This window comes from Callithrix jacchus, chromosome 9 (assembly GCF_049354715.1).
Source record: "Callithrix jacchus isolate 240 chromosome 9, calJac240_pri, whole genome shotgun sequence".
In the NCBI taxonomy this organism is placed as follows: Eukaryota; Metazoa; Chordata; class Mammalia; order Primates; family Cebidae; genus Callithrix; species Callithrix jacchus.
The window spans coordinates 123,212,772-123,225,887 of NC_133510.1; the positions used below are offsets into that span (position 1 = coordinate 123,212,772).

Genomic DNA, 13,116 nt, shown 5'->3' on the forward strand with positions numbered 1-13,116 from the left:
GCCTAATGTAACCAGAAAGAGAATATATTAGATCTGTAGCTTACAGAATCAACAGGAAAGTGGGAGAACTCGGCTCCAAAACAAGAAAAGGCCATGGGAAAGGGACAACAGAAACAAACTGCCCTTGTCAGTAATTCCCCACTCGCCTGGAGCTTTGCTGTGCTCAGAGCTGCAGTCCCTGGAAAGGGATGTAACTGGCAAGTTTGGTCACAGGCCTGTGCCCAGGCTGCCTGGGAAAGGAAATGTCTTTCCCATTGGCTTCTTGAGTTGGAGATCGAGCCTTGTCTCACACCACATCTCACACAATTAGGAATGCCCCCAAAATAGGAAGAGATTTTGAATGATGACTAGCCAAAAAATGACAATTGTCTACTGCTTTGGAATTAAGCACCATACACAGCCAGGCTCTGGGATGCGCATAGATGGATGTGACACGCTTCCTGCCATCACACAGATTATGATGTACACAGGGTTACCATACTGTGGGGCAGGGAAAGCTGTGGTCCCTGATGGAGCCACTGGAGGGGTGCCTCACTACCAAAGGTTGACTCCCAGCTGGGGCACGAGGACCTGAGAAGGTTGTGCTGCCCTTCCCTGATGCACAGACCACAGAAAAGGTAACAGGTTTGAGGTGAAAGATGATAATGTCATTTGGGTGTCAGGTTCTCTGTGGCTTTCACATGGGGAGCTGAAGAATGAAAGAGAGCTGGGCTGTGCCAAGTGCTGTTAGAGATGGGAACAGGGTCTCAAGCTTTGGAAGCATCCAGGGCTCTGTTGATAGCAGCATCCATGTTGAGTGGAAGATGATGGGAAAGGAAACTGGATTTCCTGCCCTAAAAAATGTGTGTCATGATGCACTTAGGGTCTTCTTTCACTCCTTACCTGGAGTGCCTCGAGAGGAAGGAGGTAGTGTGCTGTGCTGAGTGCAAAGGGGATCTGGCCTATGGCTGCAAGTCCAGGGCTGAATTTCTCCCAGCTCCTTTGCCACTGAGCTCAAGCCTAGCATGTGGTACCCTTTCTTTACGACAGACAGGCCCTCCCTTGGAGCAGAATGGCAGTGGAATGTTATCAGCCTGCAGCCCCACGCATGTACCCTGGGCCTGCCTAATGTCTCTTTCTTCTTCTTTTCTTTGAGGGAAAATCACCCAGGTCAGTGATACCATGTTCATTCCTCTGTTAGGTGACACTGCTGAGTGTGGAGATGACTGCCCTAAAAGAGGAGAGAGACCGACTCAGAGTGACATCTGAGGACAGGGAGCCAAAGGAGCAGCTTCAGAAGGCCATCAGGGACCGTGACGAGGCCATTTCAAAGTGAGTAGGGATGGCTTCACTTTATTCTTAAAATGAAGTTGAGTATATAGAATTGAGCATAGGCTCATTTTTTAAAAAGTAAATCACACAAAAGAATACAAAAGTAAAAGAGTTGCCCTGCTACCCATCCCTACCCCCATTTCCATTCTCCTCTCCAGAGAGATGCTAGTATTGAAAAGTAGGTATGCATTTTTTGCAGTTTTTTTCTAATGCATATGTAGGTGTATAGGCAATGTAGTTGTTATGTGGTTTTAGACATCATGATACTCTACATGTCTTGCTTTCTTTTGCACTTATATCTTAAAGAACTTTCCAATTTTTTTTTTTAGACAGAGTTTTGCTCTTCTTACCCAGGCTGAAGTGCGATGGCACAATCTCGGCTCACTGCATCGTCAGCCTCCTGGGTTCAAGCGATTCTCCTGTGTCAGCCTCCCAAGTAGCTGGGATTACATGCACCTGCCACCTTGCCCAGCCAATTTTTTATTTTTATTAGAGCTGGGGTTTCACCATGTTGGCCAGACTGGTCTCAAACTCCTGACCTCAGGTGTTCCACCAGCCTCAGCCTCCCAAAGTGTTGGGATTACATGTATGAGCCACCGCACCCAGCCTCCAATTTTATTATATGTATATATCTACCTCACTTTTTTTTTTTTTTAGTTTTTTGTCTTTTGTTTCTATTGTTTTATTATGGACAGCTTCAAGCAAACACAAAAAGAGGAGATACAGGATGACTTCATCTCTCAGCCTCAATACTAATCAACATATGGTCAGTGTTATTTCATCTGTATCTTCACCCACTTCCTACACCTCCCTGTTGGGTTATGTTAAAACAAATCACAAGACATAGTGTCATCTCCTCCATAAACACTTCGTATACACCTCTACCAGAAAGACTTAAAAAAAAATACCCAACCACAATACAATGATCACACTTGAATAAATGATTTCTTAATAAAATCAATATTCAGTTGATGTTAGAATTTCCCCAGTTGGCCCATAAATATCCTTTTTTTTTTGAGATGGAGTTTCGCCCTTGTTGCCCAGGCTGGAGTGCAGTGGTGCCATCTTGGATCATTGCAACCCGCACCTCCTGAGTTCAAGCAATTCTCCTGCCTCAGCCTCCCAAGTAGCTGGGATTACAGGTGTCCACCATCATGCCCAGCTAATTTCTGTGTTTTTAGTAGAGATTGGGTTTCACCACGTTGACCAGGCAACTCCTGACCTCGGAAGATCCACCCACCTCAGCCTCCCAAAGTGCTGGGATTACAGATGTGAGCCACCATGCCTAGACAACAACTAGGTCTTTTTAAAAATGTTTTGTGGTTTTTGTTTGTTTGAGACATGTCTCTCTATGTCCGCCAGGCTGGAGTGCAGTGACACAATCATAGCTCACTGAAGCCGTGACCTCCCAGGTTCAACAGTCCTCCCACCTCAGCCTCCCAAGTAGCTGTGCAACCATGCCAGGCTAATTTTTGTATTTTTTGTAGATAATGGGTTTTCACCATGTTATCCAGGCTAGTCTTGAACTCCTGGGCTCAAGTGATCCACCCACCTAGCCTCCCAAAGTGCTGAGACTACAGAGGCTAGCTGTTGTGCCTGGCCACATTTTCTTTATTTAATATTTTTGAGAGAGAGTCTCACTGTGTTACCCACACTGGAGTGCAGTGGCATGATCTCAGTTCACTGCAACCTCTGCCTCCTGGGTTCAAGCTGTTCTCTTGCCTCAGCCTCCTGAGTAGCTGGGATTACAGGTGCACATCACCACACCCAGCTAATTTTTGTATTTTTAGTAGAGATGGGGTTTTACTCCGAACTCCTGGCTTCAAGTGATCTGCCCACCTCAGCTTCCAGAATTGTTAGGATTACTGGCATGAGCCTAGCCACGTTTCCTTTAACAGAGAAGAAATGCATTCTCTTATTGAAGCGTAAGAGAAACATACTCTCTTACATTCAGAAACTTTGGAAACAGACATATTTACATATCTCCCATCCCCCTGTGAATTATTTTTTATTTATTTTTTGAGGCAGGGTCTTACTCTGCTACCCAGGCTGGAGTATAGTGGCCCAGTCCACAGCTCCCTGCATCCTTGACCTCCTGGGCTCAAGCAATCCTCCTACCTCTCAGCCTCCAAAGTAGCTGGGACTACAGCTGCATGCCACCACACCTGGTTAGTTTTTTTGTTTTTTGTAGAGATGAGGTTTTGCCCTATTGCCCAGGCTGGTCTTAAATTCCTGGGTCCCAGGGATCTGGAATTACAAGCATGAGCCACTGTGCCCAGCCCCACCCTGTTTAATGAGTATGAAGAGATAGTTACCAAAAATGTGTCTATTTTGGGGTCATTTACAACTTATTTATTTATTTATTTGAGACTGAGTCTTACTCTGTTACCTAGGCTGGAGCACAGTGGCATGATCTCAGCTCACTGCAACATCTGCCTCCCAGGTTTGAGTGATTCTCCTGCCTCAGCCTCCTGAGTAGCTGGAATTATAGGTGCCCACCACCATGCCAGGCTAATTTTTTGTATTTTTAGTAGAGATGGGGTTTCACCATGTTGGTCAGGCTTGTCTCAAACTCCTGACCTCAAGTGATCCACCCACCTCAGCCTCCCAAAGTGCTAGGATTATGAGTGTGAACCACTGTGCCCAGCCAATAGTAGTATTTATACATTACTTTACTGTTTATAAAACACGTCCATTAATCCTCCCAGCCACAGTAGGAAGTAAAATTTTTTAATCCCAATTTTACTGATGAGGAAACTTAAAAATACTTTCCCAGGGCCAGGGCCACAGTCAGCAGTGACTCATGAGCCTCCACCTCAGGTCTTCTCACTCCCATTTTCCTGACACCTGTTTCCTTCTGTGACACTACTACTTGTTGGAAAGCTAAAATGAGCTCCTTGGAAACAGTTTGTAAATAAGATACTACATGCCTTTGTAAAAGAAAATAATAATATGACACACATTTTAACTTTTGACAATCCTCATACTCAGGCTGAGCGGGTGGCTCACACCTGTAATCCCAGTACTTTGGGAGGCTGAGGCAGGCAGATCACCTGAGATCAGGAGTTTGAGACCAGCCTGGCCAACATGGTGAAACCCCATCTCTACTAAAAATACAAAAATTAATCAAGCTTGGTGGCAGGCGCCTGTAATCCCAGCTACTCGGGAGGCTGAGGCAGGAGAATCACTTGAACCTGGGAGGCGGAAGTTGTAGTGAGCTGAGATTACGCCACTGCGCTCCAGCCTGGGTGACAGAGCGGGACTGTGTCTCAAAAAAAAAAAAAAAAAAGAAAGTCCTCTAACCTCACTTCCACACACACTTTTGCCTTCCCTTCTGTTCTCTTTCATAACTTTCATTAACTCCATTTCTGTTTTACCCTTGGGTCCTCTTTCTATCTGGTCAGAACCGCATGTCATGATGTCTGTCAGTTGCTGGTTTATTTTAGAAATTATTCTTGGTGAAGCCCACATAACTATGTATCTTTGCTGCTTGGATTTCTGCTATATTTAGTTAATGGATACTTAAGTAGCAGTGTTTTAAGGCTGGCGCATGGTGGCCCAGGCCTGCAATTCCAGCACTTTGGGAGGCTGAGGCAGGTGGATCACTAGGTCTGGAGTTCAAGACCAACCTGGCCAACATGGTGAAACCCTGTCTCTACAAAAAAAAAAAAAAAAAAAAAAAGCCAGGTGGGAGGACCACAAATTCAGGAGGCAAAGGTTGCAGTGAGCCAAGATCACACCAGTGCACTCCAGCTTAGATGACAGAATGAGGCCCTGTCTCAAAAAAAAGTGACAGTGTGATAGAGGAGGCATCATACCTTTATGAGTAATAGTGAAATTGTGTGACGGAATAAAATGGTAAAATGAAGATGCTAATTGTGGAAGCCCATTAGAAATAAAAAGCAGGAGGAGGCCAGGCAAGGTGCCTGTAATCCTAGCACTTTGGGAAGCCAAGATGGGAGGATTGCTTGAGCCCAGGGGTTCAAGACCAGCCTGGGCAACATAGTAAGACCTTGTCTCTACCAAAAATAAAAATAAATTAGCTGAGTGTGGTGGCATACTCTTGAAGTCCCAGATACTCAAGAGGTCGAGGTGGGAGGATCACTTGAGCCCAGCAGGTTGAGGCTGTGGTGAGCTGTGATCATGGCACTGCACTCCAGTCTGGGTGACAGAGCAAGATCCTATCTCAAAAAAAAAAAAAAAAAAAAAAAAGGCAGATTGAAGATAGACGTACACATGGGTTGGTTACCTTCTCTCAGACAAGGAAAAGAGGCTGAACATTTTGTACAAAACCTTAATTTTACCAGATAGATGCCTCCATGTACACTCTCTCTGATTCTCCATCCTGGCTGCACATTAGAATCATCTGGGGAGCTCTCAGACACCAGAACGGTACAATCGAAGTCACCGTGTGGTGGCCCTCTTTGGGGCCCACTTCTTTCCCTGTTTATTTTAATGTGTAGTCAGCGGTGAGAAAACCTAAGAAAAAATAACTTCCTTCTCATCACTGGACTGCAGAAACCTTAAGGTGCACCTTCTCCCATACAATAAATGAGTTTCAGGAAAATTTAAGTAGCAATTTTATCTCCTTGCAGGTGAAAGGCCTTCACTAAAAACAAAATCTTGGGCTAGTAATCTGCCTTACAAAAACGAGTACGTTACTAGTGGTTTCATTTTTGAAAAGGAATTACTCGAGCCCTTGGAAATATTCCTATTTTAAAATGTGATTAATGTGTTGATCCTGGTCTGACGTATCCTATGAATGACGAGCACTAAGATTCTTTAATGAGCAAATGTCGTCCAGGCAGGCCCTGGCTTAAGGCCTTTTTGGAAAGGAAAGGAACCCCACTATGTCTGGCGCTGCGCCGCCGCTGTGGCCCTGGGCCCCTCGTCTCCTCGGCAGCGGCGTTAGTCAGCACATTCCCGGGGCTCCCACTGCTCTCGGCGCCATCTGCCGGGAGCCGCTGGAAGCTCAGGAGGCAGCGGCTGCTGTGGGGCACCACGGGTTCTGATGCTTGCTGGACCACAGGGCGGGTGTCCATGGCAACTGATGCCGCGTGAGGATTTCCGTCGTTTACTGCCAGCCAATAGCAGCTGCTGTGACGGAAGCAGCCTTCGGCGTCTGAGCCCTCAACACCCATTGGACGAGCTTGGGTCATGTCGCAGCCGCAGTGGGCGGGGCTGACGTGGTGGCGAAGCTGTCTGGAGCGGTTTCTCTAGGGGAGGCTGGTGGGAGGGGCACAGTTTACGGTATTAGCACAGGTGACTAATTGCTTAGTAAACCTGAAGCCAAAGAAGTGCTGGTCGCAGCAGTGGCCTGAGCACTTTGCAAGTGGGACCCACCTGCTCCTCCTTCCGGCCACACGTCGGTTAGTGCAGGGTTAGTGCAGTTGGGTGTTGCGAGACTCGAGCTAGGTGGCCTCTGCAGGCGGATCCCCTGGCTGCTCTTGGGCCCTGCACTTTCATCACTGGCCCTATACAAGGAGCATGCGTTTGTTAGCTTTGTTGTTTCGATTGCTTGAGGGAGCGATTAATGAAGGCAAGGGGTAAATAATACTTGTTTCTGCAGTTGGGCAACCAGGGCTGCCCCTACAGAGGTCCTTCAACCTTTATGCCGGTTCCCCTGCCCTAAGAAAAAATTTTCTTTTGCATTGAACAGCCATGATTTAGGAATGTTGGGAAAGGTGAAGAAAGTAATATATGCAACACACACAAAATGTGAAAATAGAAAATGCAGAAGTATGTCGGAGGATGAGATAAGGTTGAGGTTTTGTTGGTGAGGTTGAGGTGGTACAATTTTAGGATAAGGGTATAAACGTTAATATTTCTCCCCATCAGTAATCATCACCCAGAGAGAACCAACTAGGTGTTTTCGTGCATATCCTTGAATACACAGGCAGTTTTTGTTTTACAAACTAGTGTTATACTAGACCTTGTTTTCTGGTGTTTTTATCCACTCAGCAATATGTTATGAACTGACAAATATTCTACCTCATGGTTTTTTTGTGGGGTTTTATTGTTGTTGTATTGTTTTTATTTTTTTTGAAACAGAGTCTTGCTCTGTTGCCCAGGCTGGAGTGTAGCGGCTCGATCTTGGCTCACTATAACTTCCACCTCCCAGGTTCAAGCGATTCTCCTGCCTCACCCTCCCGAGTAGCTGGGATTACAGATGCCTGCCACCACACCTGGCTAATTTTTGTATTTTCACCATGTTGGCTAGGCTGGTCTCGAACTCCTGATCACTCCTCAGGTGATCCTCCCACTTGAGCTTCCCAAAGTGCTGGTATTACAGCAGCCAGCCACTGGGCCTGGACACACTGTATGGTTTTTACTGATGACTGTGTTCCATCTTACCATTTATGACCAGTTTCCTGATCGTTGACTATTCTGATGAGACTGTGATGATCACCACTGTGTGGCTACCTTCGCACACCTCCGTATCTTCAGGACAGTCCCCCTAAAGGGGGTTGCTAACTACAAGGAATCCCTTCCATACTAGCAGGACAAGGTGCCTGCCTTCCAGTAGGGATGGGCCTCTTTGGGGAAGGATGAGTAACTCCTTTATGTTGTGTGAGGTCTTTGATCCCCTCTGGGTTCCAGTCCTCATTTTAGTACTGTCCTTTTTCAACTTTCTGAGATGGAGACGACAAATACTCCTTTCACCTACAGGTTGGTTATGAAAACTGAGAGACTATATGTGAAAACATATAGCAAACGAACCCTCTACAGGCAACATCATAGTTATTGCTGCGGTTGCCGTTTATTGTGAGTTGGGGGTCAGAGCCTGATTCCTCATCCTGTGGACTCCAGGTGCCCCAAGTAAAGATCCAGATGCCTCTGGCACAGGTGTCCATGCTCACACTGGCTTGTCTGTTCTCAGGAAGAACGCTGTGGAGCTGGAGCTCGCCAAGTGCAGGATGGACATGATGTCTCTGAACAGCCAGCTGCTGGATGCCATTCAGCAGAAACTGAACCTCTCGCAGCAGCTGGAGGCCTGGCAGGTAAACCAGAGCCCTGAGATCGAGGGCGAGAGATGATTCCAGGAGGAATCTCTGAACCTAGGCAGAGTGTAAGGAGAGTTTGCTACTAGAGGGCCCCATGTGAACAGCATATCCCAGTCTCCACCTGGCAAGATCAAGAGCTCCTCTTTCCCTAGTCCTGGGGAAGAATGTGTGAGGATGCTCGAGCGACAGTCCCCAGGCTATTGCTGTTTGGAGATGTAGTTATCTCCTGACTTGGAATGGGGCCCGCCGGCAGCTGATTGTCTGGGCTTTAAGCTGGGAAGGAACAACTGGTTAACATGGAGGGCCCAGGAAGCTCCATGTGATTGCATGAAAATTCACAGCTGGATGTGGCTCAGTGGCCCTCCCGCAGCCGACAGCTGCTGCCTTCCCCTTCTCAAGGGCCAGCCTGCTTTTTCCAAAGAGCACCATGCTGGCGCAGGCCCTGGGGAAGATGAATCAGTGGGTCCCTCTGTAAGCCCACTATTTTTGGGGTCCAGCATGGGCCGGGGCTGTGGCTGGCTTGGTTTTGTTGGTGAGGTTGAGGTGGCACAGTTTTAGGATATAAGTATAAACATTAATATTTCTCCCCGAGAATTTTCATCCCGACAGATGAAAAAGCCGTCTGTGGCTTTACAAGGTAAGCCACCTGAGGAGGGCAGGTTGTTGGTGACCATTCCTCCCAGGGCTCCTTGGGGTTGGCAGCTAGAGCACTGGCCCCACCACAGGGTGCCAGTCCCTGCCTCCTCAGCTCTGCATGGCAGCCAGCTGGCGGCGCCCTGGCTGACCGCCGTTCTCTCTCTTCTCTCCTGGCTACAGTTTGCTTCCTCAGGGCTTTTTACTATCTGGCTCCTTTGGTTTCTGATCTAGTGGCCTTTCTCAGTTCCCGTATCAACAGCTTTAGTTGTACACCCCTCCTGCCTTTGAGGTGAGCCTAAGCCCTGAATCTCATCCAACCTCTCGCCCTGCCATCGTCGTGCTGCCCCGCCGCCTCCCCTCATGGCCCACTGTGTTGTGTGTGCTGGAGCCTGGCGTCATCTCTGTGCACTGTGACATGTCTCCAGTCCCAGCTCCCTCCTCCATCATAGTCACATCCGGTGAGCTCCTCAGCAGCACGTGGCCCAGCGCTGATGGCTGGTGCCATCTTCTCATAAATGGCTGTTCTGTCACTGAGGGACCAGGAGGCATGGAATTGTGAGCAGCATGTGTCTGGGAAACTCTTAAGGGGTGAGCTGGACAGAACTAATTGCTTAAAGTTTAAAAATGCAGATTACAGTGTGCCAGACAAAAAACTGGAAGCTTTGAAAGGTTGGTTTTTAAAGGGCCCTTTAGCATTCCTACATTGGTTTTAGCTTAGATTTTACTGAGCACGTCCTAAGTACAGGGCACTGTGCCAAAGATCATACACTGGAACCTTACAAGTAGAGACCATGTGTTGGCAAATACCTGGCATGGTGTCAGCTCTGAGGGGCAAGCAGAAAAGGGGATGGAAAGGAAGAAGACAAGGGCAAGGAGAAGACCAGGAAGGAGCTGAGTCTGAAGGACGGGGCTGAGAGAATGGGGAGGCTGGGGAGCAGGCCCTGAGCCAGAGAGCGTTGGGGAGTCCACACTCACTGCTACCCCACAGTGATTCGCGGAGGCCCCTTTGTTTCATGCTGAAACCTGCAGAGATATTAGAATGACACCCACGGGTGAAAGGGAGGAGGAAATGGACAAGGTGCTCAGGTGGAGGGGCCTGGCCAGCCCGACTTCATGCCCTCATCTTGCAAGTGGCCGCTCAGTACCAGAGAGGTCATCTGCCCCGGCCACAGGGAGCCTGCCCTGAATGCAGGCCTCACCTGTCCTGTGCTCAGACACCGTAGACTGACTGACTCTAGGGTTTAGCCAGAAAAGCTCAGGGTCTTTTTACCAGGATGCCGCAGAGCCTGCCAGGTTCAAGTCATGAAGCAATCGAACAGATGTGCGTTACGTTTACTGATGATGCTAATTACACAGGCTGCTCGTATTTCTAAACCAATAGTTTTCAAACTTTGTTAGTGACAGAACGTTTTTGTCAAATGGAATCTTTTTTTTTTTTTAAAGACGGGGTTTCACCATGTTGGTCAGACTGGTCTTGAACTCCTGACCTCAGGTGATCCGCCCGCCTTGGCCTCCAAAGTGCCTGGATTACAGACATGAGCCACCATGCCCAGCATGGAATGGAGTCTTACTCAGAGTCAGAATCTAGCCACTAGAATGGGAAGCGGGTGGAGCCGCTGTGTCCACATGCTCCTCTATGGGAGAGGCTGCTATTCTGTAAAACATGGTGGGGCGGGCCGTGGGGAGGAAGGCATTTTCTGGACAACAGTAGCCCCCAAGGCCAGGCCATTGGGCTGGGAGCTGGGAGCCCCCTGGAAATGGCCCTAGGGCCTTCAGGGGCTGGAGGTGGCAAACCAAACTGGAGGCACAGCCAGGCCCACAGGACCCAGGAGGCAGAGCCGCAAGGCCTGGTCAGAGGAGGCGGAGTGCCAGTGTGGGGACTGCAGGGGCAGACCACCTGAGCAGTCAGCTGAGGACCATGGTGGTGCAGCAGGGGTCATACTGTCGAGGAGAACCCGGCCCAAGCCTGAGGAGGCTGGAGGTGCTGTAAGGCTCCTACGTGTGCCCTGTGTCATGCCCATGCTCACCGCTTTCGTGGTCAGGGCAGTCCCGGCTGCAGCCCTCACTCATCTCATCCTCATGTCTCATCTGTCTGACGTTGCCACCTCCCTGTCCACCCCTAGGGCCAGGTCAGAGCAGCTGCTCAGACCTGGCCACTCTCCCCTCCCCTCTGCAGGATGACATGCACAGGGTCATTGACCGGCAGCTGATGGACACGCACCTGAAGGAACAGAGCCAGCCGGCTGCTTCCCTCTGCAGGGGCCATAGTGCCGGGCGGGGAGACGAGCCCAGCACCGCTGAAGGCAAACGACTCTTCTCATTCTTCAGGAAAATTTAAGTTAGGAGGAGTCAGGCCACCAAAGATGGGTGGACTGGAGGCAGCTGGAAAAGCAGTGCAGGCGAGGGCCTCCCCGCAGCGTGCAGCTAAGCAGCTAAGTAGCTGCCCTGCCCCTCGCACTAGGGCCCCGTGGGTCCGGGAGGGCCTTCTCCCTTTCGTCAGTGGGGATGGAAACCTAGAGGTGGGGGTCTTCCTTGGCCACTGAAGGCTGCCCTTGGCCGGAGCAGGGTTAGGCCACCTCCCAGAGGGGCCTCTTGGTGTTGGTTTCTCAGCTCAGCCCAACAGATCGCAGCTTACCCCCAGGCACTGCTGCCTCCTTGATTTTAGCCAGTGGGGAACAGAAGGAATGGAGGCCCTTCTCTGCATGTCTCAGGAGGCCTTAGCCCCGGGGCCTAGTCCTTCGGGGCAGCAGGCCATGCCTAAGCCTCCATTCCTTCCCTAGCCCCTGGCCTAGGGTTGAAGGGGAGATGGCAGCCCCTCCCCCTCGTGCATGCACCTCTGCTGGCAGGAGGCCAAGCCTCTGGCCGCAGGGCCTAAGAGCCAGGGCTTACCCAAGCTCAGCTGAGGCCACCCCCTGAGCCCCCAGGAGGAAGACTCTGGCCCCCGGCTGCCACTACTTTCCCTCCCAGCCTCCAGTCTCTGCCCCTTAGCAGGGCCGGGCCAGGCAGTGTTCTTGCCAGTCATCTGCAGGCTTTAGCCATCCAGCCCTTTCCCCTGCTCAGGGCTGGGGCTGGACAGGGTCTCCTCCTCCTCTCACAGCTCCCTTTCTCCACCCCTCACATACACAACTTCTTGGCCCAGCCAAGCAAGTCCAGGCACTAGAGGGGTCTGTGGTCAGCCACCCCGCCTTGAGGGCAGCATGGGCACCACGGGGTGGAGGGAATGGGGAGGCTGCCAGGAGCTTCCAGACACTGCCTGCTGGCTGCTGCTCCTGCCTCGGCAGCTGCCCCACCTCCTCCACCCAGGCCCCCACTCAGAGGCTCCGCGGCCCAGCCAGCCCCCAGCTGCTCACAGCTGATTCAGTCTCCCTCCCTCACACGGGGAAAGCACAGCAGGGATGCGCGGAAAGAATGTACCTGTAGATGTGTACATACCACAGTGCTGTAATTTTGTATGTAGCAATCATGTAAATACATGTATGGATTTTATAATATACATATATAAAAATCTATAAAGGCATATTTTTAGAAAAACAGCGCACCACTGCTTCTTTTGAAAATAGTCTGAATAAGAATAAAATGAATTTCTACGGAGCTTCCTGCCTCTGTCTGGCTTTTTGACGGGGGTGGGGGGTGGGGTTTGGTCTAAATGTAGATGATATGTCAGACTCACCGCTGGCTGCTGCTGAAGAGGTAGCACTTGTGGGTTCCCCTGTGCCTGGGTCACTGCAGATGCTGGTAGTTAACAAGGCATGTGGCCAGGAAGGGGATCCTGCCCTGTCCCTCTTGCCTGGCACTGTCCCCTGCCAGCGCTGCTTCCCAGGCCAGCAGGGCCCTAAAGCTTGGCAGAAACTTCAAGCCAGATAGAGCCACTCCAGGCAAAGACTTCCACTGCACCTTTCCAGGCATGCGGAGGGTAAACACGGAGCTTCCCCTGGCATCTTACCACATGTGCTCCCAGCCACTGCATCCAACTAGGGGGAACTCAACCTTGGAGCACCTGTTCATGGAGAAAGCAGATCTGGCTTCTGGAAGTGTCCCAGGCCTCGACAGGCTCCTGTGCAAGACCTAGACCAAGAGCAGGGAAGAGCTGGACGCTGGGTGGAAAGAAGCCAGGCCCACTCAGAGCACATCTCTGGAGGGAGAGCAGACAGACCCTGGAAGAAAA

At 50.1% G+C, this 13,116-nt stretch overlaps 1 protein-coding gene across 5 annotated transcripts in view; it reads left to right on the top strand.

Annotated features, from left to right (window-relative positions):
• The window catches only part of BICDL1 (BICD family like cargo adaptor 1), a 119,073-nt gene extending 106,531 nt beyond the window's left edge, over positions 1-12,542 (top strand). For 2 of the 5 annotated variants that reach the window (XR_008474014.2, XR_013522155.1), the window contains 4 exons: positions 1,181-1,311; positions 8,192-8,312; positions 9,132-9,240; positions 11,128-12,542. Coding sequence is in view for 2 of the 5 variants with exons in the window: in XM_017976415.4 (XP_017831904.1) it covers positions 1,181-1,311; positions 8,192-8,312; positions 11,128-11,289 (414 nt within the window). In the remaining 3 variants the exon portion in view is untranslated. Of the gene's footprint in view, positions 1-1,180; positions 1,312-2,006; positions 2,078-8,191; positions 8,313-9,131; positions 9,241-11,127 lie in introns of all 5 variants that reach the window. The other 3 variants (XM_017976415.4, XM_009004756.5, XR_013522154.1) reach the window with 2 other exon arrangements.
• The last annotated feature ends 574 nt before the right edge of the window (positions 12,543-13,116 follow it).